Source organism: Octopus sinensis, linkage group LG4 (assembly GCF_006345805.1).
Source record: "Octopus sinensis linkage group LG4, ASM634580v1, whole genome shotgun sequence".
Classification (NCBI taxonomy): domain Eukaryota; kingdom Metazoa; phylum Mollusca; class Cephalopoda; order Octopoda; family Octopodidae; genus Octopus; species Octopus sinensis.
The window spans coordinates 152295698-152320185 of NC_043000.1; the positions used below are offsets into that span (position 1 = coordinate 152295698).

Consider the following 24488-nt stretch of genomic DNA (forward strand, 5'->3'; position numbering starts at 1 on the left):
ATCACCACCACCACCACCACCGTTTAACGTCCATTTTCCGCGCTAGCATGGGTTGGATGGTTCAACTGGGGCCTGGGAAGCCAGAAGGCTGCACCAGGCTCCAGTCTGATCTGGCAGTGTTTCTACAGCTGGATGCCCTTCCTAACGCCAACCATTCCGAGAGTGTAGTGGGTGCTTTTTATGTGCCACCTGCACAGGTGCCAGACGAGGCTGGCAAACGGCCACGATCGGATAGTGCTTTTTACGTGCCACCGGCACGGGGGCCAGACGAGGCTTGATGTATATATATATATATAGTAATAATTACGAATAATTCTTAGATAGAATTTATAAGCATTTAATGCACCAGCACACGTTTCCGCAAATCCCATGTCTCTTAAGACCACAGTCCGTATTCCTGGGAGGATTACAGTGTAGTCCATAGTATCCATGGGCCTTGTGCTGATCATTTTCATGGATTCATTCCTTCATGAGATATAATATTAATGGATGTTTAATAGAGGGAGGTTTATCCCTTTTGACCTCTGCTCTGGTCAAGAACATGGAGATGTCTGCACAAATGTTCTTGGTAATAGTGGAAGCTTATTTCAGCTGCTTTCAACACTCTGCAATTAATTAATTATTGCCAAAAGCAGCCTTATATGGGGTACAAGGGGGAGATTCTAGAAGATTGAATCACATGTTGCCTTGATATGCGGATTGTTGCTAAAAAGACCAGGCAAGTAAAACTTATGTGGTTTGGTTGTAATGTCTGACCTGGTGTCCAATGATTTGGGTTTGAATCACTGTTGCATGTGTGTGTGTGTGTGTGTGCACGTGTGTCTGTGTGTCTGTGCGTGCGTGTGTGTGTGTCTGTGTGCATGTGTGTGTGTGCATGTGTGTGTGCGTGCATGTGTGTGTGCGTGCATGCGTGCGTGTGTGTGTGTGCGCGTGCGTGCGTGCGTGTCTGTGTGTTTGGTTGTAATGTCTGACCTGGTGTCCAGGGATTTGGGTTTGAATCACTGTTGCATGTGTGTGTGTGTGTGTGTGTGTGTGTGTGTGTGTGTGTGTGTGCACGTGTGTCTGTGTGTCTGTGTGCGTGCGTGTGTGCGCGTGTGTGTCTGTGTGTCTGTGTGTGTGTGTGCATGTGTGTATGCGTGTGTGTGTGTGTGCGTGTGTGTGTGTGTGTCTGTGTGCATGCGTGTGTGTGTGTGTGTCTGTGTGTCTGTGTGTCTGTGCATGTGTGTGTGTGTGTGTGTGCATGTGTGTGTGTGTGGTGTGTGTGCACGTGTGTCTGTGTGTCTGTGCGTGCGTGTGTGCGCGTGTGTGTCTGTGTGTCTGTGTGTGTGTGTGCATGTGTGTATGCGTGTGTGTGTGTGTGCGTGTGTGTCTGTGTGTCTGTGTGCATGCGTGTGTCTGTGTGTCTGTGTGTCTGTGCATGTGTGTGTGTGTGTGTGTGCATGCGTGCGTGTGTGTGTGTGTGCGCGCGTGCGTGCATGTGTGTCTGTGTGTGTGTCTGTGTGTCTGTGTGTGCGTGTGCATGTGTGTGCACGTATGTATCTAAAACGTTCGGCATTACAAGTATTGACATTTTTCATTATTCTCTGTCAAGAAATCATCAGCTAGCTTGCTTGTTCGAAAATATGTAGAATGAAATATACTTTACTTGAAAAATAGGTAAATATTAGGGACAAGAAAGGCATCTGGTTGTAAAACAATACCTCGTAATATGTATTCATCTAATCCATGCCAGCATGAAAAAAACATACATAAAGCATGCGATGAATGAATGTGTGTGTAGGTATAATTTCATAAATACATACATATCATCATCTCATCATTGATTAATGTCTGCTTTCCATGCTGGCATGGGTTGGACAGTTTGACTGAGAACTGGTGAGCTGGAGGGCTGCACCAGGTTCCAATCTGATTTGGCAATGTTTGTACAGCTGGTAATGTTTCTACAGCCTTTCCTAATGCCAACCACTTTGAGAGGGTAATGGGTGCTTTTTATGTGCCACTAGTATGGGAACCAGTCATGGGGCACTGTCATCAACCACGTTTGGATGGTGCTTTTTACATGCCACTGGCACATAAGCTGTCCCCCGTTACTTAGCGGTTTCGGCAAAAAGAGACTGATAGAATAAGTACTGGACTTACAAAAGAATAAGTCCTGGGGTTGAGTTGCTCGATTAAAGGCGGTGCTCCAGCATGGCCGCAGTCAAATGACTGAATCAAGTAAAAGAGTAAAAGAGTAAAAGAGTATATGTAGCCAAGAAACAAGGAAAAGGAGAGATTACAGTTTGGGAGTTATTTGATGAATTAATATAAATGTTTGCAGTTTACGAAAGTACAGATTAGCAATGGTGTAGGGTAGATGGATGAATGAATGAATGAAGCTATTAAAAATGAGAGAAATTCTTAGCTGTGCATATTTTCGAGAACAAGAGAGATACAGGCAGGAAAGTATTTATATATAACTAGCAGTATCGCCCGGCGTTGCTCGGGTTTGTAAGGGAAATAACTATATATGCATTTTTAGAGAGTTATAGCCAAAAAATAGCAAAAAAATGCATTAAAAATAGAAAAAAAATTATGGTAAATTTTTTTTTAAATCGTTGACTCATTGTAGACATTTTTGGAGAGTTACTTCCCTTATATAATAGCGAAAAAATGCATTAAAATGGAAAAAAAATTATGGTAAATTTTAAAAAAATTCATAGACTCTTCATAGACATTTTTAGAGACTTACTTCCCTTATATAATAGCGAAAAAAATGCATTAAAATGGAAAAGAAATTAGGGTAAATTTTTTTTAAAATCGTTGACTCATCGTAGACATTTTTGGAGAGTTACTTCCCTTATATAATAGCGAAAAAATGCATTAAAATGAATAAGATACCTGGTTTTGGTTAAACTGCACACAAAATGTGGGAGTAGTTAGGAATCTAAATCGTAGGAGACAGACACACAGCTTGACTTTAATATATAAAGATAAATTAAATAGAGAGATTCAATTGACAATGTAATAATTTATTTATATTATAACACAATATACTATGAATATATCTTTATATATAAAAGAGAGGTTGTGTGCTGTCTGTCTCCTACGATTTAGATTCCTAACTACTCCCACATTTTGCAGTGCAGTTTAACCAAGTCGTGATTCATATCGAACCCTTCTGGATATTAGCACGCATCTACGATGAGTCTACGATTTAAAAAAAAATTTACCATCAATTTTTCCCATTTTTAATGCATTTTTGGCATATACAAGGGAAGTAATTCTCTAAAAATTTATTATTAAATCTTAGAACGTAAAAAGCTACAGTAACCCCCCCCCCCATTGTGGTTAGCCATATTGAGATGGCTATTATACTCTACATCCCTAAAAATGCTTATATAGTTATTTCCCTTACAAACCCGAGCAACGCCGGGCGATACTGCTAGTATAATATATCATCATCATCATCATCATCGTTTAGCGTCCGCTTTCCATGCTAGCATGGGTTGGACGGGTCAACTGGGGTCTGTGAAGCTGGAAGGCTTCGTCAGGCCCAGTCAGATCTGGCAGTGTTTCTATGGCTGGATGCCCTTCCTAACGCCAACCATTCCGCGAGTGTAGTGGGTGTTTTTTACGTGCCACCTGCACAGGTGCCAGACAGAGCTGGCGAACGGCCACGAACGGATGGTGCTTTTACGTGTCACCGGCACGGGGCCAGGCGATGCTGTCAACGGACACGAACGGATGGTGCTTTTACGTGCCACCGACACGGCGCCAGACAGAGCTGGCAACCGGCCACGAACGGACTGTGCTTTTACGTGTCACCGGCACGGGGGCCAGCCGAGGCTGGCAACGGACGCGAACGGATGGTGCTTTTACGTGCCACCGACACGGTTGCCAGACAGAGCTGGCAAACGGCCACGAGCGGACGGTGCTTTTACGTGTCACCGGCACGGGGGCCAGGCGAGGCTGGAACGGCCATGGACGGATGGTGCTTTTACGTGCCACCGATACGGGGCCCGACAGAGCTGGCAAACGGCCACGAGCGGACGGTGCTTTTACGTGTCACCGACACGGGGCCAGACAGAGCTGGCAAACGGCCACGAACGGACAGTGCTTTTACGTGTCACCGGCACGGGGCCAGGCGAGGCTGGCAACGAACACGAACGGATGGTGCTTTTACGTGCCACCGACACGGGGCCAGACAGAGCTGGAAAACGGCCACGAACGGACGGTGCTTTTACGTATCACCGGCACGGGTGCCAGACGAGGCTGACAGCGGACACAAACGGATGGGTCACTTAACCCCTGCTTTCTGATATATGATTTGATTTTGATTGTTCTCACTGGTCTTGCCGGGTCTTCTCACGCACAGCATACTTCCATAGGTCTCGGTCTCTGGTCATTTCCTTGGTGAGACCTAGAGTTCGAAGGTCGTGCTTCACCACCTCGACCCAGGTTTTCCTGGGTCTACCTCTTCCACAGGTCCCCTCAACTGCCAGGGTGTGGCACTTTTTCACACACCTATCTTCATCCATTCTCACCACATGACCATACCAGTGCAATCGTCTCTCTTGCACACAACATCTGATTCCTCTTAGGTCCAACTTTTCTCTCAAGGTACTTACACTCTGTCGACTATGAACACTGACATTACACATCCAACGGAGCATACTAGCTTCATTTCTCGCGAGCTTACGCATGTCCTCAGCAGTCACGGCCCATGTTTCACTGCCATGTAGCATGGCTGTTCGTACACATGCATTATACAGTCTGCCTTTTACTCTGAGCGAGAGGCCTTTAGTCACCAACAGAGGTAAGAGCTCCCTAAACTTTGCCCAGGCTATTCTTACTCTAGCCGTTACACTTTCAGCACACCCACCCCCACTACTGACTTGGTCACCAAGATAACGGAAGCTATCAACTACTTCTAGTTTTTCCCCCTGGAAAGTGACGGAAGTTGTTTTCTGCAGATTTTCAGAGGTTAATGCTCCCGAGCATCTGCCACATACGAAAAACCATCTTCCTAGTTAACCTTCCTATGACATTGCTGCACCTCTTATGTGTCCATAGCTTACACTTGGTGCATCTTATAGAGTTTCTACCTACACCTTTTCTACAGATCGAGCAGGGCCATCTACCTGAAGGCGTTTGTGATTTGTCTGCCTTCCTACTTATTAGGACTTTGGTTTTAGCTAGGTTGACTCTAAGGCCCTTCGATTCTAAACCATGCTTCCACACCTGAAACTTCTTCTCCAGTTCTGATAATGACTCAGCAATTAGAGCAAGGTCATCAGCATAGAGGAGCTCCCAGGGGCATCCTGTCTTGAATTCCTCCGTTATTGCCTGGAGGACTATGATAAATAGGAGGGGGCTGAGGACTGAGCCTTGGTGGACCCCTACCTCTACCCGGAATTCTTCACTGTACTCATTTCCAACTCTCACCTTACTAGCAGCGTCCCTGTACATGGCTTGCACTGCTCTCACTAACCATTCTTCTATTCCTAGTTTCCTCATTGACCACCATATGAGGGATCGGGGGACCCTGTCGAAGGCTTTCTCCATGTCAACAAAAGCCAGGTACAGGGCCTTATCTTTGGCTAGGTATTTCTCCTGCAGCTGCCTTACCAGGAATATAGCATCAGTAGTACTTTTCCCTGGCACGAAACCAAACTGCATCTCATCTAAACTAACTCTCTCTCTAATTAGTTGGCTTATGACCCTCTCTGTAACCTTCATCACCTGATCCAACAGCTTGATACCTCTGTAATTATTTGTATCTAGGGCATCACCTTTACCTTTGTAGCAGTTGACTATTATGCTGCTACACCAGTCATTGGGTATGACTCCTTCATGTATCACCTGATTAACTATACAGGTGACTAGGCTATAGCCGACACTACCAGATATTTTGAGCATCTCTGCAGTGATACCTGATGGGCCTGGGGCTTTCCCTGTCTTCATGCTTCTAATTGTCTTAGCTACTAAGGAACTATCAACCCTGATAGCTGGTCCCTCTGTTGGGTCAACGTTCAGCAGACTCTCTTTATCCCATTCATTTTCTTTATTCAGCAACCTTTCATAGTGGCGTCTCCAAGCCTCTTTCTTTGCATCCTCGTTTAGCGCAAGTGAACCATCTTCCATGCGAACACACTTCTCTCCCACCACATCACAATTCTCTCTCACACACTGTCTTGCAACGCGAAACACCTCCAGTCTTTGGTCCTCACGGCGCAGAACATTGGCAAATTTTTTCTTATCTGCTTCCCCTCTGGCTAGATAGACCTGTCTCCTAGCTTCCCTTTTAGCAGTCTGATACAATTCCCTGCTACCACCATTCTTCCAGTGCTTCCAAGTCTGTCTCTTTTCTCTAATAGCCCTGTCTACGACACTGTTCCACCACCACGTTACCTTGGGACGAGAGGGGACTTTGCACCAGCCACAGATCAGGTCAGTGGCTCTCAGCAGGTTGTCCCTTAGAAACGTCCAGTTGTCCTCTACCCCATGTGATACACTATCCCCTTCTACTTCGTCAAAGGCTTCAAGTAACATGTCTCTAAATCTCTGTCCATTCACAGGATCCTTAAGCTTCCAGATCCTTCTTCTCCATGTTGGTCGTCTTCTGGTTGTCCTCCTACTCCTGATCCTAAAGTCACTAACTACCAGTCTATGTTGTGGAGTGCATTCTTCGCCTGGGAAGGTTTTGGCATTTATAAGTAGCCATCTCTCCCTTTGCCTGGCAAGGATGTAGTCAATTTGGCTGGTGTGTTGGCCCGATCGGTAGGTGACTAGGTGGCTGGTAGGTTTCCTGAAGTTAGTGTTGCAAATCATAAGATTATTTGCATCGCAGAACTCCAGCAGCCTGGTTCCCTCCTCGTTGCGGGAACCAGAGCCATAGCCTCCATGTACGCCGTGGAAGCCCCCAGCATGTCGTCCAACGTGACCATTGAAGTCACCAGCCACAAAGAGAAGGTCTCTGTCGTTCGTCAACGAGGTAGTCTGCAGTAGAGTGTCATAGAATTGGTCTTTCTGTCCATCAGGTAGCCCCGACTGAGGAGCATAGGCTGATATAATGGTTGCTAAACTATGATGAAGCGCTAATCTAATCTTAAGTATTCTGTCGCATACTCTGATTACCTCAATTACTTTATCTACCCATTTCTCAGCGATAAGTATACCCACGCCTCCAACCCCGTCAGTGTTCCCTGCCCAGAAAATCTTGTACCTGTGTTCCTTGCCTGTGAGGAACCTAGCAGAACCTCCTCTCCACCTTACTTCTTGCATGCAACATATATCCACACGTCTCCATTCAAGCATCTCAACTATCTCGCCAGACCTACCTTTCAGTGTGCCAACGTTGAGGGTGCCAACCCTGAGAACATAAAAAAATGAGTAAAAAACCAAAAAAAATTCAGCAATTGTTTTGACTTATATACATTATTTGATTTATAAACAATTCATATTCATGTATATAGGTCTCTTCAAGGTTTTGGTTCAATCTGGCCGTCCTCTCATATGGAATTCTGTCTGTCTTTCGAACTAAAACCATGAAGAGACTTATATACATGGATATGAATTGTTTATAAATCAAATCTTTATATATAAAAGTCAAGTTGTGTGTCTGTCTCCTACGATTTAGATTCCTAACTACTCCCACATTTTGCGGTGCAGTTTAACCAAAACCGGGTATCTTATAGTCGTGATTCATATCGAGCCCTTCTGGGTATTAGCGCACGTCTACGATGAGTCTATGATTTAAAAAAAAAATTACCATCATTTTTTCCATTTTAATGCATTTTTTCGCTATTATATAAGAGAAGTAACTCTCTAAAAATGTCTACGATGAGTCAACGATTTAAAAAAAATTTACCATAATTTTTTTTCCATTTTTAATGCATTTTTTTGCTATTTTTTGGCTATAACTCTTTAAAAATGCTTATATTTTCCTTACATACCCGAGCAACGCCGGGCGATACTGCTAGTAATGTATTTAAGTCAAAACAAATTTTTGGCTTTTCTGGTTTTTTATGATAATTTTTTATGTTATATTATATTCATGGTATATTATGTTATATTATAAATATATTACGGAGATGTACTTGCATAGCAAGTGACCTGATCTGAGATCGTATGCTGGAACGAAAAAATTGCAGTGTGGAAGGTGTTTATAAGCCATTTAAGAAACACACAAAAACTGCTAGATTCACTTCAACATTTAAATTTAATTTGCCAAAATATTTTCGTCGCTTTGAGACCGCGACCTGTTCTATCAATTGAATCTCTTTGTTTAATATATTGTTTGTAATTTGGATTATACCCCTATTTCTGTGGTATTCAACTGATGTACCAGTAAATTTTTACACACCCCTTTGAAGGAATTTCTTTCCTTAGTTTGTTATTTTACACACACACACACACACACACACACACATCATCATCATCATCATCATCGTTTAAAGTCCGTTTTCCGTGCTAGCACGGGTTGGACGGTTCGACCGGGGTCTGGGAAGCCAGGGCTGCACCAGGCTCCAGTCTGATCTGGCAGTGTTTCTACAGCTGGATGCCCTTCCTAACGCCAACCACTCCGAGAGTGTAGTGGGTGCTTTTTATGTGCCACCTGCACAGGTGCCAAGGGGGTCTGGCATCGGCCACGATTGGTTGGTGCTTTTAACGTGCCACCGGCACGGAAGCCAGCCAAGGTGGCGCTGGCATCGGCCACGTTCGGATGGTGCTTTTTATGTGCCACCGCACAGAAGCCAGTTGAGGCGGCGCTGGCATCGGCCACGTTCGGATGGTGCTTTTTATGTGCCACCGGCACAGAAGCCAGTCGAGACGGCGCTGGCAACGGCCACGTTCGGATGGTGCTTTTTATGTGCCACTGGCACAGGTATCACAACTACTATTTCCATTGATATTTGTTTCGATGTTCATGTACATGCACTTGACATATATATTAAATCTGTTTTGCAGATATTAGATGGTAGACTGCCCAGTAGCCCAGCTCTTGGTAATGCTACAGATGGAAAATATTGTGGATATACTGCTCCTGCCAAAATGGTTACCTCAGGGAGAAACCTTTACATAAATATTTCTACTGCAAGCTATCCTTTATTTACATTAGTAGTGCATACATATAATGGTGATTGTGGAGGTCATCGGTATATTGATAGTTCTGGAGTTGGTTACCTTCAGTCTCCTAATTATCCTAAAAACTATCCAATTTATATCGAATGTGAGTGGGTCATAAATGCTCCACCTATGAAAAGGATTCAGATCGACTTTGTTGGTAATATCAGCATCGGTTACACTCGTAGGTAAGTAAATATCTCTGTTTTCCTTATTCTGTATGTACGTGATTGTCTTTGTGTGCGCATTTGCATGTGTGTGTGTGTGTGTGTGTGTGTGTGTGTGTGTGTGTGTGTGTGTGTGTTTTTTTTTTCATGCAGAAAACTGACTACAATGATGAATGCTACTACAAATTGAATATTACTTGTACATGCATGCAAGCTCACAGACAAACAGACAGAGAAACATCATCATCATCATCATCATCATCATCGTTTAACATCCGTTTTCCGTGCTAGCATGGGTTGGACGGTTCGACCGGGGTCTGGGAAGCCAGAAGGCTGCACCAGGCTCCAGTCTTATCTGGCAATGTTTCTACAGCTGGATGCCCTTCCTAACGCCAACCACTCCGTGATTGTAGTGGGTGCTTTTTACGTGCCACCTGCACAGGTGCCAAGCGAGGCTGGCATCGGCCAAGGTCGGATTGGTGCATTTTACGTGCCACTGGCACGGAAGCCAGTCGAGGCGGCACTGGCTTCGGCCAAAGAAAATGTTGACTTTTGTGAGATTTGAACTCATGCTCTAGAGATAATACACTACATGACATTCAGTTATGCTGCTCTTCTGTCTTTTCTGGGTCCTCATTGCAACTCTGCATACTCTGCCATATATTAGCTGGATGTATGGAGTGCAGCGTTGCAATAAGCCAGCGTAAATACATTTATTTTGCCTGCCAGTTTGTCACTATAATTTGAAGGCTTTGTTGATAGCTGTATTGCATACTGAAAAAAATGGATTTTTATCTTTGGGCAATTTTCAGTTCCTTGGAATTTCCTTTGGGTAGTCAGCAACTAATCACATAATTTAGATTTAGTGTAGTTGTTGACAAGATATATCTCTGGTATCTCCCTTTTGTTTTCAGAATGGTACAATATTCTTTTCTACTCTAGGCACAAGGCCCACAATTTTTGGAGAGGGAGGGGGGCAGCCGATTAGATCAACCCCAGTAAGCAACTAGTACTTAATTTATCGACCCTGAAAGGATGAAAGGCAAAGTCGACCTCGGTGGAATTTGAACTCAGAATGTAAAAACAGACGAAATACCTATTTCTTTACTACCCACAAGGGGCTAAACACAGAGAGGACAAACAAGGACAGACAAATGGATTAAGTCGATTATATCGACCCCAGTGCGTAACTGGTACTTAGTTTATCGACCCCGAAAGGATGAAAGGCAAAGTCGACCTCGGTGGAATTTGAACTCAGAATGTAAAGGCAGACGAAATACTGCTAAGCATTTTGCTTGGCATGCTCACGTTTCTGCCAGCTCACCGCCTTAGAATGGTACAATATTAAATAGTATAACTACAGCCTGTCTGATCAATTGATAATCAGTCTGCCTTCCTGTAATAATTAGTTCAAATCTGTTTTTAGTCTTATTTACTTCTCTGGATAGTAGATCCTCTTCACCATCCTCATTTTTAGTTCTGTTTTCCTATGTTTACATGAGTCATTATCATTCAAGTCAGTTATTATTTGGAATTACTGTTTTCCTTTTTGGTTCAGCCATGTCTTAACAGCACATTTTATTTTGGCATTGTTTCCATGGTTAGATTCCCTTCCTGTCACCAATTGCTTTACAAAGTTTACAAGATATTTTTTTTTTAATTGTAAAACCCACTCTAGAAAGGTTGCCTCTTGTGTATTCATAGAATATACTTTATGAAATTTTTACCTTCTCTTGTTTCCCATTTCAAGCACTTTAACAATGACATGGTTCCTGTGTTCTTTACTGAATGTAGAGGCTGGAATGACATATGGTTCCTGTGTTCAGCTTGGGATCTTGTCACTTGTTATGGTCTCTCAAATCTTCATGAATTTCAACATCCTGTGATTAGCTTTTGCTTCTGCTCTTTGCAAAATCTTTCCACTTGGATCATTTGGTGCCTTTATTTTTTTACCCAACTGTCAATCCCCATATATATATATATTACACGACTGTCTCTGTGTTGTTTCCTTTCTTGCACACTACACGGTGTTTTTACACCCAGTGCTGGTGCCATGTTAAAAGCATTCAGTCCACAATGTAACGTGGTTGGTGTTTGGAAGGGCATCCAGCTGTAAAAATCATACCAAAACTAATCTCACCTGTACTAGAGCCATGTAAAACGCACTAAGTTCCTTCTATAGAGTAGTTGGTGTTAGGAAGGGTATCCAGCTGTAAAATCCTTGTCAAAACAGACAGTAGCTTAGGGTAGTTTTTCCACCTGGCTGGCTCCTATCAACCATCCTACCCATGCATGCATGGTACATGGGTGTTAAATGATGATGACGATTTCTCTCAACTAATTTGTGCTCCATTGTTCACGCACACTAACATAACACATTCAATAGAGTATGTTTACCTCATTTCTTTCCAGCCTCTGCATTCAGTAAAATCTCTACCATAAATCTTATTTACAATTCGTGAATCAATTGTCCCACTTCAAAATCCCAGTTAGGCTTTTGTGAGTCCTATAATAAAGGCACCCACCAGTGATGACTTCATTTTTTAAAAATTTACTGTAGACAAGTAATCTCTCTTCAAGTTAATTCCAAGGGAGATTCAACTCATTATTCAAATTAACAATACATTTATACTTATTTCACGATGCTGTTGCTGTATACATCAGTGAAAAGTATCATTCTTTGGTACCTTTTGAAAGTTAGATGAAGTGAACTATTGATAGTCAAAAGTTTTAGCATCAGTTATATTGTAACATTGGTGATAGGAAATGTTCTGGTGATACTTTAAGCTAATTATGTGACACTAACAATTCATCCAGCTACAGTTCTTCACAGCTCTTAGACAGTAATTATCATATGTACTTAACTCATTTTGCTTGCTTATAGCCCTGAGATTTAATACATCTATTATCTATTTGGAAATTTGGACTTTCATATTTTGTAAGTTGCTAAATTCAATACCAACATCAATATTTGGCATTCTCTTTTCCTTGTTGATTTGGCCTCGACTGGCTCCAGTGCCGGTGGCACATAAAAAGCACCATCCGAACGTGGCCGATGCCAGCGTTGCCTTGGCTGGCTTCTGTGCTGGTGGCACGTTAAAAGCACCAACCAATCGTGGCCGATGCCGGACCCCCCCTGGTACCTGTGCAGGTGGCACGTAAAGAGCACCCACTACACTCGCGGAGTAGTTGGCATTTGGAAGGGCATCCAGCTGTAGAAACTCTGTCAGATCAGACTGGAGCCTGGTGCAGCCCTGGCTTCCCAGACCCAGGTCGAACCGTCCAACCCGTGCTAGCGTGGAAAACGGACGTTAAACGATGATGATGATGATGAAGTCATTATCATTCAAGTCAGTTATTATTTGAAATTACTGTTTTCCTTTTTGGTTCAGCCATGTCTTAACAGCACATTTTATTTTGGCATTGTTTCCATGGTTAGATTATCTTCCTGTCACCAATTGCTTTACAAAGTTTACAAGATGTTTTTTTTTAATTGTAAAACCCACTCTAGAAAGGTTGCCTCTTGTGTATTCATAGAATATACTTTAGGAAATCTTTACCTTCTCTTGCTTCCCATTTCAAGCACTTTCTCAATGACATATGGTTCCTGTGTTCTTTTCTGCTAACTAAAACCTACTAGTCTTTGTTAGATTTACTTTGAAGCTTCTTTATTCTAGTTTTTGTTTCCATATTTGGGATTTCTTCTCTAAACCTATATAGGCACAGGAGTGGCTGTGTGGTAAGTAGCTTGCTAACCAACCACATGGTTCCGGGTTCAGTCCCACTGCATGGCACCTTGGGCAGGTGTCTTCTGCTATAGCCCCGGGCCGACCAATGCCTTGTGAGTGGATTTGGTAGACGGAAACTGAAAGAAGCCTGTCATATATATGTATATATATATGTATATATATATATATGTGTGTGTGTGTGTGTGTGTTTGTGTGTCTGTGTTTGTCCCCCTAGCAATGCTTGACAACCGATGCTGGTGTGTTTATGTCCCCGTCACTTAGCGGTTCGGCAAAAGAGACCAATAGAATAAGTACTGGGCTTACAAGGGGTCGAGTTGCTTGACTAAAAGCGGTGCTCCAGCATGGCTGCAGTCAAATGACTGAAACAAGTAAAAAGAGTAAAAAGAGTCAGCTATGAAAACTAAGTCATCAGCATAGAGTTCTCAATAGCAGTCAGTTTTAAATATCTTTATTGCTTAGAGGACTGTAATAGACAGACCGTGGCTTAGAACCGAATCATGAGGGATACCAACCTTGTATACTGAATCCCTTGCTGAATATGTTAGCCCTCAATTTGCTGATGGTATCACTGTACATGGCTTGCATGGCTCTCAAAAACTATCCATCCACTCCTCGTTTCGTATGATTACAGACTGTGGAACCCTGTAAAATGCCTTCTTCAATTCAATGAATGATAGGTCAATTAGTGAACTCTTAAGATCTGGTCATCAAATCTAAGTAGAGACTTCAAACTCAAAATCTTCAAAGCCACAGTCGAACCAATTCTACTATATGGCTCAGAAACCTGGGCGTTATCAAAGAAGCTTGAGAGGCGGTTGGATGAAACCTACACTCGCCTCCTTATGAGAGCTCAAAATCTCTCGTGGAAGCGCCATCCAACCAAAATGCAAATATATGGGAAACTACCACCTGTGTCATCTCTTGTGAAAGGTAGGAGAGTCCAATTTGCTGGACATTGTTGTAGAGCTGAAAAAGAGGTAATTTCTACTCTTCTCCTCTGGAAGCCATCTACTCGCAAAACCAGAGGGCGCACACTCTCCTACCCTGATGTAATCTCCAGGGATACAGGACCTCCGTAATGCCATGATGGACCGTGAAGTCTGGCATAGCATGGCAAATTCCATTGTCTCGACCACGGTCGAACTATGATGATGATGACTTCTGTAGTTATCTTGCCAGGAAGTGTAGTACCTCTCCCTAGCACAAATGTTAACTTCATTTCATCTGAGCTAATTAGCTTTCTAATTAGTTGTCATATAACTCGTTCAGTAGTTTTCATTACCTGATCTATCAATTTGATGCCTCTATAGTTAACTTTCTCCAGTGCATCTCTTTTGCCCTTGTAGCCCTTAAGAACAGCCTCCTACCTGTATTACCAGTTTCATTATGCAAATGACTAACATCTAACTTATTTTGCCAGAAATTTTAAGCACCATAATCACTTTACCCTCTGGTTCAGCTCACTCACTTTCATATCTATATATATAAAACTGTAGTTGTGTGAGTGTCTGTCCCCTTCGATTTTCATTCCTAACTACTCCCACATTTTGCGGTGCAGTTTAACCAAAACCGGGTATCTTATAGTCGTGATTCATATCGAGCCCGTCTGAGTATTAGCGCGCGTCTACGATGAGTCTACGATTTTAAAAATAATTTAACATCATTTTTTATTCCATTTTAATGCATAATTTTTCGTGTGTCGATGGCGGCGGAGTTGGCGTCCATGGTCACACCTGCACCTGTTTGCTTCTCCCCTTCTTCCCTCCCTCGTGAAGCTGTGGGGAAGGGAGTGTAAGGAAATCAACGCCGTAAAGCGTTGTCAAGGAGACCAGCGTTCTTTTAGAACAACGACTTCATGGCTTGAAGACACCAAAACAGAAATGGCTAAGAAAGCCCGAATTGGCATCTATAAGGGAAGTAACTCTCTAAAAATGCTTATATAGTTATTTCGCTTACAAACCCGAGCAATGCTGGGCGATACTGCTAGTTGTATATATGACTGCATAGCGGTCAGCTTCACCATTTGTTACCTCTATCAGGTCTGCTTGGAGTATTTCACTTTTCTCTTTATATTCTCCACATTCAACAACCTCTCAGGGTAGCACTTTTATTTATTTTTTTCCCATTTCAACTCCATTTACTCTTTACTCTCTTTTACTCTTTTACTTGCTTCAGTCATTTGACTGCGGCCATACTGGAGCACCGCCCCCAGCCGAGCAAATCGACCCCGGGACTTATTCTTTTGTAAGCCCAGTACTTATTCTATCGGTCTCTTTTGCCGAACTGCTAAGTGACGGGGACGTAAACACACCAGCATCGGTTGTCAAGCAATGCTAGGGGGACAAACACAGACACACAAACATATACACACACACTTATATATATATATATATATATACATATATACGACAGGCTTCTTTCAGTTTTCGTCTACCAAATCCACTCACAAGGCATTGGTCGGCCCGGGGCTATAGCAGAAGACACTTGCCTGCCCAAGATGCCACGCAGTGGGACTGAACCCAACCCGGAACCATGTGGTTGGTTAGCAAGCTACTTACCACACAGCCACTCCTGCGCCCATTTGGATGTTTATTTTTTAACTTTAATAGTTTTTATTTTTGATAATCCACCAAGCTTTCTTATTACAAATATTACTAATGTGATCATAAGTTAGCAATCTGATATCAAAATAAGATTTGCATTATTCTTTTCTTTCAGATATGGATGCTCAGAGTTTATTGCGTTCTATGATGGTGGTACCAGTCGTTCACCTAGGATCAGTAGATTATGTGGCCAAAAAACCACTACACATACTATTTTCTCTCAAAGCAGTGTATTGTTTGTGCGATTTCGTACACGCTATAGTTCCTATAAGGGCTTTAAGCTCAAATATTCAATAGGTATATTCATTTCTTTCCTTATATTGTTCTTTGTGCTCTTGCTGTTCTTTTAGTCTATCAATGATTTTTACTAACTGTTTATTTTATTTGTAACTCTCAGTAAATTACTGGCTGGAGAGTTTATAAAAAACAGCTGTAAGTAGCAGTTGACACTTGCAAATTAGACATTTTCAGAAAAGTAATTGCATTTGAGCCATTGGTGAGCTTCTATATAGCCGTGGAGGCGCAATGGCCCAGTGGGTAGGGCAACAGACTCGTGGTCGGAGGATCGCGGTTTCGATTCCCAGACCGGGCATTGTGAGTGTTTATTGAGCGAAAACACCTAAAGCTCCACGAGGCTCCGGCAGGGGATGGTGGCGAACCCTGCTGTACTCTTTCACCACAGCTTTCTCTCGCTCTTTCTTCCTGTTTCTCTTGTACCTGTATTTCAAAGGGCCAGCCTTGTCACACTCTGTGTCACGCTGAATCTCCTCGAGAACTACGTTAAGGGTTCACGTGTCTGTGGAGTGCTCAGCCACTTGCACGTTAATATCACGAGCAAGCTGTTCCGTTGATCGTATCAGCTGTGACCCTCATCGACGCAACTGATGGAGTGCTCCCCCTATATAGCCACTCAACTTACCATAATTAGTAGCTAAATCTCCCTTAAATCTTACTTTACCATCATAAAAACAGGAAGCCACATTGGCTGATGTAGTCTTAGATAGACTGTCTGAAACAAAAGTTGGTAGTATCAAATCTTGAATACTTTTGATTATAGGTATACTTGATCAGGGCAGAGTTTGGCAAAAGACAAAAAAAAAACAACAGCTATAACTCTTTACTCTTTTACTCTTTTACTTGTTTCAGTCATTTGACTGCGGCCATACTGGAGTGCCGCCTTTAGTCGAGCAAATCGACCCCGGTACTTATTCTTTTGTAAGCCCAGTACTTATTCTATCGGTCTCTTTTGCCGAACCGCTAAGTGACGGGGGATGTAAACACACCAGCATCGGTTGTCAAGCAATGCTAGGGGGACAAACACAGACACACAAACACATACACACACACACACACACACACACACACACACACACACACACATATATATATACGACAGGCTTCTTTCAGTTTCCGTCTACCAAATCCACTCACAAGGCATTGGTCGGCCCGAGGCTATAGTAGAAGACACTTGCCCAAGATGCCACGCAGTGGGACTGAACCCAGAACCATGTGGTTGGTTAGCAAGCTACTTACCACACAGCCACTCCTGCGCCTATGTTATAGGTTATATAACAAATTTAAAAAAAAAATTGGAAGCACTGAAATGACCAGTTGCTAAATAGGTTACAGTTCTGCGATCAGAGATAATTAGAAGTTTAAATAAATACATAATCATCATCATCATTTAGCGTCCGCTTTCAATGCTAGCATGGGTTGGACAGTTCAACTGGGGTCTGTGAAGCCAGATGGCTGCACCAGACTCCAATCTGATCTTGCAGTGTTTCTACGGCTGGATGCCCTTCCTAACGCCAACCACTCCGTGAGTGTAGTGGGTGCTTTTTACGTGCCACCTGCACAGGTGCCAAACGGAGCTGGCAAACGGCCACGGACGGATGGTGCTTTTTACGTGCCACCGGCACGGGGGCCAGGCGAGGCTGGCAAACGGCCACGGATGGATGGTGCTTTTTACGTGCCACCGGCACGGGGGCCAGGCGAGGCTGGCAAACAGCCACGGACGGATGGTGCTTTTTACGTGCCATAAATAAATAATTATTTTAAAGGAAACTATGTTAAACATTGCTGTATTTCAGTTGAAGCCATGTTTCTTGATTTGCTTATTAATAAATACATTCACTATTATTTGTTCTCTTGTTATTTTAGTCTGCTAATGTTTTCATAACACCTTTATAACAGTCTTTCATAACACCTTTATAAGCTGCTTTCTAATCTCTGTTTTAGCAAAGTGTGGTGGCACATTTAATGCTGAACATGGCCACATCAAGAGTGAAAATTATCCTCAAAATTACGAAAATAATGTAAATTGTGAGTGGGCAATAAGGCTTGTTCCTCGTTATTATATTACTCTGGACTTTGAAGATTTTAAGCTGCAAACATCTCCAAACTGTTCAGCAGATTATTTATATATATATGAAAAGATACCAGAAGGTAAGTGAAATTAATGCTTCATACAGACATCAATTTTTTTGTATGCTTCGAAGAAATTTAAAAAATTACTTTTTGTATTCTATGAAGCTAAGATGAGTATTACTCTTTTACTCTTTTACTCTTTTACTCTTTTACTTGTTTCAGTCATTTGACTGCGGCCATGCTGGAGCACCGCCTTTAGTCGAGCAAATCGACCCGGGGACTTATTCTTTGTAAGCCTAGTACTTATTCTATCGGTCTCTTTTGCCGAACCGCTAATTGACGGGGACGTAAACACACCAGCATCGGTTGACAAACACAGACACACAAACATACACACACACACACATATATATATATATACATATATACGACGGGTTTCTTTCAGTTTCCGTCTACCAAATCCACTCACAAGGCATTGGTCGGCCCGAGGCTATATTAGAAGACACTTGCCCAAGGTGCCACGCAGTGGGACTGAACCCGGAACCATGTGGTTGGTAAGCAAGCTCTTTACCACACAGCCACTCCTGCACCTATAATTAGATTAATTATTTCTTGAAGATTATCCTAATATAATAATGAGCATTGTCATCATCATCATCGTCGTCGTTTAACATCTGCTTTCCATGCTGGCATGGATTGGATGGTTTGACTAAGGGCTGGCAAGCAAAAAGGCTGCACCAGGCTCCAGTCTGACCTCGTAAAGTTTCTGCAGCTGAATGACCTTCCTAATGCCAATCACTCCGAGAGTGTGGTGGGTATTTTTTACGTGCCACCGGTATGGGGGCCAGTCAGGTAGTGCTGGCATCGACCATGCTCGAATGGTGCCTTTTACATGCCACCGGCATGGGACCAATTAGGTGTCACTGGCATCGACCACTCACAAAGGGTGCTTTTTGCTTGCCACTGGCATGGGTGCCAATTAGGCAGTACTGTCATCGGCCACAACAATGACTTCACTTGATTCAAGAGGTCTTTGCAAGTGCAGTTTATTGTCCAATGATTGAAGGGTACTCTTAAATGGACCGGTTATGCTGCACTGGCATAGGCCACTTCGCTTGCTGGGTCTTCACAATCACAGCATATCTCCAAAGGTTTTGGTCACTTGTCATTGCCTCCATGAGGCCCAACATTCGAATGTCGTACTTCACCACCTCATCCCAGGTCTTCCTCGGTCTACCTCTTCCACAGTTTCCCTCTACTGCTAGGGTGTGACACTTTTTCAAACAGCTGTCCTTATCCATACGCAATATATGACCATACTAGTGCAGTCGTTTCTCTTGCACACCACATCTGATCCTTCTTATGTCCAACTTTTCTCTCAGGGCGCTTACACTCTGTCATGTATGCACACTGATATTACACATCCAGCGGAGCATACAAGCTTCAATCCTTGCAAGCTAATGCATGTCCTCAGCAGTTGCTGCTCATATTTCACTGCCACATAGCATGGCTATTCGCACACATGCGTCATACAGTCTACCTTTTACTCCGAGCGAAAGGCCTTTTCTCACCAGCTGAGGTAGGAGCTCTCTGAACTTTGCCCAGGCTATTCTTATTCTAGCAGCTACACTCTCAGAGCATCCACCCCCTGCTACTGACTTGGTCACCTAGGTAATGGAAGCTGTCAACTACTTGCAGTTTTTCTCCCTGGATTGTGACGGAAGCTGTTTAATTGTCTGCCTTCCTACTTACTAAGACTCTGATTTTTGCTTGGTTAACTCTAAGGCATTTCGATTCTAGACCTTGCTTCCATACCTGAAACTTCTCTAGTTCTCATAGTGCTTCAGCTGTAATAACAAGATCATCAGTGTAGAGTAGCTCCCAGGGGCAGCCTGTCTTAAATTCCTCTGTTTTTACCTGGAGGACTCTGATGAACAAGAGGGGGCAGAGAACTGATCCTTGGTAAACCCCTGCTTGGCGAACTCCTACTTGTACTAACCCTCACTCAACTGGTAGCATCTCTGTACATGGCTTGTACACCTCTCACCAACTACTCATCTATCCCTAGTTTCCACAGTGACCACCAGATAAGGGATTGTGGGACCTTGTCAAAGGCTTTCTCCAAGTCAACAAAAGCCAAGTACAAAGGTTTATCTTTGGCTAGGTATTTCTCCTGCAGCTGCCTTACCAGAAATATATCATCAGTGGTGCTTCACCCTGACACAAAACCAAACTGCATCTCATCTAGACTAACTCTCTCTCTAATTCGTTAGGCTATGACTGTCTCAGTAACTTTCATTACCTGATCCAACAATCTGATACCTCTGTAATTATTTCTGTCTAAGGCATCACCTTTGCCTTTGTAGAAGTTGACTAAGGTGCTGCTACTCCAGTCATTGGGTATGACTCCTTCTTGAACCACCTGGGTGACTAGACCATAACCCACACTCCCAAATATTTCAAGCACTTCAGTGATGATTCCTGATGGGCCGTAGCTTCCCTTGTCTTCATGTCCTTAATTGCTTTATCTACCAGGGTACAGTCCATTCAGATAACTGGTCCCTCAATTGGGTCAACATTTGGTGAGAGACGGTTAGCACTCCCCCGGACAAGGACGGAAGAGATCAATTGATCTTTCTAACCCATTCATTCTCCACATTCAACAGTCTTTCATAATGGCATTTCCAAGCCTCTTTCTTTGCAGAAACATTAAAAGCAAGCATGCCATCATCCATGCAAACACATTTCTCTCCTATGACATCACAATTTTCTCTCATACACTGTCTTGCAATCTGAAACACTTCAAGTCTTTAGTCCTCACATTGCTGAACATAGGCAAACTTCTTTTCTGCCTCTCCCTTGGCTTGATATACCTGTCTCTTGGCTTCCCTTCTGGCTATTTGATACAGTTCCCTGCTAATTCCACTCTTCTAGGCCTGTTTCTTTGCTCTAATGGCCCTGTCTACAGCATCAATAATCATATATAAATAAAAAATATAAATTCAATATAAATGCATGCATTAATAACAGTAAAATATGAATTCAGAGTAGTATTATTAGTAGCATTATAATAAAGTATATTTCAGAGTATATAATATGAAAGTATACATTGAGAAATGTGGAAATGTTAATATAATACAGCAATATGATCAAAAATATATTGGATATAAATCCTGATCTATTATATATATATATATATGAAGGCGCATGGCTCAGTGGTTAGAGCGTCGGGCTTACGATCGTGAGGTTGTGAGCTCGAATCCCGGACCGGACTGCGTGTTGTGTTCTTGAGCAAGGCACTTTATTTCACGTTGCTCCAGTTCACTCAGCTGTAGAAATGAGTTGCGACGTCACTGGTGCCAAGCTGTATCGACCTTTGTCTTTCCCTTGGATAACACTGGTGGCGTGGAGAGGGGAGGCTGGTATGCAAAGGGGCGACTGCTGGTCTTCCATAAACAACCTTGCCCGGACTTGTGTCTAGGAGGGTAACTTTCTAGGTGCAATCCCATGGTCATTCATGACCGAAGGGGGTCTTTACCCTTTATATATATATATATATATATATATATATATATATATAATTGCCAACCAAGTGTGGTGTTCCAAACCGAATAGTGCTGCTGACTTTTATAGCCCCAGGAAGACATCTCCTCCAGCTGGCTAACAACACACATTCTGTATCCGATTAGTATTTCTGAGGTGAGGTCATTGCTCTCATCCCTAGCCTTACGTGATACACATGGACTCGAGTTTCTGGGTGTATCACATAAGGCTAGGGATGGGAGCGATGACCCCATCCCTCGCAAATACTAATTAGACACAGAATGTGTGTTTCTAGTTACCAGGAGGTCTTCTTGGGGCTATAAAATTCAGCAGCACTATCCTGTTTGGGACGCCACACTTGGTTGACAGTTATATGTTATGATTCTGTATTGCTACTGTTTACATCTTGCTCTCTCTCTCTCTATACATATATATATATATATATATATATATATATATATATAATGGTCGTATACTGTCAACGCCATTTAGCCCTAGGAAACATTGACGTTTCCTGTCGGCTTTGACACATTTTCTGTGTCCTTATATTTGCAAAGGGGAGGCAATCACCCCCGCCAGCTGGGACTAAGCACCTGAAGACAAATGTTTCTGAGTGTATTGCTCGTCATCAGCTCAGGGTAGCCAGTCTCGCTCGCTGAGATGACTGCAACCTCTTTGCAAATATATCCTATTTTCAGTAAAATTTATTTACTGGTCACCGAAATTAGAAATATTGAATTTATAAATGTCTCAGAGCAACATGAGTGGTGGTGGAGCGATATAGTGGTCGTATACTGTCAACTCAATGTGACAGTCCCGTAAGGGAATTACACCACTGCTATTTAGCCCTAGGAAACATCGACATTTTATATATAATTATATATATATATATCACAGAAACACTTAAGCATTATTCTAGTATAAGGTTACTAATGAAGACAATCATGCAATATAAATCATCATCATCATCATCATCGTTTAACGTCCGTTCTCCATGCTAGCATGGGTTGGACGGTTCGACCGGGGATCTGGGAAGCCAGAAGGCTGCACCAGGCTCCAGTCTTATCTGGCAATGTTTCTACAGCTGGATGCCCTTCCTAACGCCAACCACTCCGTGAGTGTAGTGGGTGCTTTTTACGTGCCACCTGCACAGGTGCCAGGCGAGGCTGGCAACGGCCACGGTCGGATTGGTGTATTTTATGTGCCACCGGCACGGAAGCCAGTCGAGGCGGCGCTGGCATCGGCCATGAGTCGGATAGTGCTTTTTACGTACCACCAGACCAGGGATCCTGGCAGGTTCAATTCGATTTCGATTTCGATTTCGCTTGCCCCAACATGTCTTCGCAAGCAAAGGGGGTTGGCACAAATAATAAAACTGCTATAAGTCATGAATCCTTTAACAAGACCAATCTTACAGGAATGAAAGACAGCTTAAGAAAATGAGACAACAACATTTAAGAGATTCACAGTGAACAAGCCAATCAAATATGTATTCTCATCATCGGCTACTGAATGAATATCACTATGGTTTCAGCACTGCACACACACACATGTGTATTTGAAGGAGAGAAAGAGAGCTAATGTTTTTTTCTTGAAGTTTTGATCAGTTTTGATCTGGAATTTATAAAATATACACTTGACACTTATGTAAATGATTTGGACTGACTAAAACCTCTCCTGTTAATAATATTCTGGATGACTTCAGTTTTAATTTTACTTTTGTTTTTAACGAGCATATTTGTTTTCTTTTAGAAAGGACACTCTTCCACTCTTGTGGACACAACTCTACTCAAAGTATACAATCAACCGCACATGAAGTTTTCATAGTTTTCAAAACCGACTCTAATCAAATAGATCAAGGTTTTTCACTTCGTTACAGTGCAAATCCTCATAGTAAGTATATGTTGTCTAAATGCTGATTTTGAAGTACAATATGTACATATGAGAAATGTTTATGTGTAAACTAAGAAATTAAATGTCCTTATTTTTGTCTATCACATTACTATATCACTTTGATCACTTTGACCGACCAGTCCGTCAGGCGTCCATTCGACACCGCTGGTCACAGCACACTGTCCACTCCTCTCTGGATCACGCCTTTCTCATCCATGTGATCCCAATCGTCCTCCTGAAATTGTAATTCTACCGTTGTGGAGGTCTTCCGGGTGGTCTTTTTCGCTCACGCGAGTACCACTCGACAACTGCATGCGTCCACCGATTATCGGTGAGCCGGGCGACGTGTCCAGCCCATCTATACTTGCTGCGTGCATACTCTGCGATGACATCTCTCACGCCGGACATCTTTCTGATGATCTTGCTACTTATGTGCTCTCTCAACGAGATACCAAGCATTGAAACATTACTATATACAAACACAAAACCATGCTAAAAATTCAGAAATAAAACCCTTCAGAGTTAGAGAATTCAAAATGTAGCACCATTGGTAAAATATGCTGCTGGATGAATGAATTAGAAAGAATATACAGTAATCCCTCGACTATCATGATTTATTACTTTTATAATTTGTATATATCAATTTTATTGTAAATGCAATAACAACACCATGGAGGAATGAATGTAAGCTTAAATAATAAACAGCAATAGGGGAACTGCAAGATGGCGAGGGATTACCTTGTACCATAAAAACCCATGTAATTTACACCCTTTTTTTTTCATGAAAACAAAAATAAACTTTAGTGGGTGGGTAAGTTACATGAGTAGATCGTTTCTAGAACTTTTTTAGAAATTTTTTTTGCTGAAAAATGACATAAAAATATGACATCCCTACTGGAAGTTGACTCGATTAATGTCAGAATAGGTTTTTACAGAAAAAATGTAATAATGAAGTTGACTTTTATTTAAGCTGGACAGTATAATGCTTACTTTTTCTGTATAAATTTACTAAAACTATTAAATAGTTAAATACTTTTTGAAGTTTGATATTCATGCTG

The 24488-nt window shown here is 42.4% G+C and overlaps 1 protein-coding gene and 1 non-coding gene across 2 annotated transcripts in view; both read left to right on the forward strand.

Annotated features, from left to right (window-relative positions):
• The window catches only part of LOC115210606 (cubilin-like), a 267655-nt gene that overhangs the window by 166321 nt on the left and 76846 nt on the right, over positions 1–24488 (forward strand). Inside the window, exons 45-48 of the mRNA XM_036502575.1 lie at positions 8953–9296; positions 15743–15924; positions 17866–18072; positions 23290–23430. Coding sequence (XP_036358468.1) covers positions 8953–9296; positions 15743–15924; positions 17866–18072; positions 23290–23430 — 874 coding nt within the window. The remainder of the gene's footprint in view (positions 1–8952; positions 9297–15742; positions 15925–17865; positions 18073–23289; positions 23431–24488) is intronic.
• LOC115211385 lies at positions 20577–20694 on the forward strand. The gene has a single exon (XR_003881644.1). It is a non-coding gene; the product is annotated as a U6atac minor spliceosomal RNA (small nuclear RNA).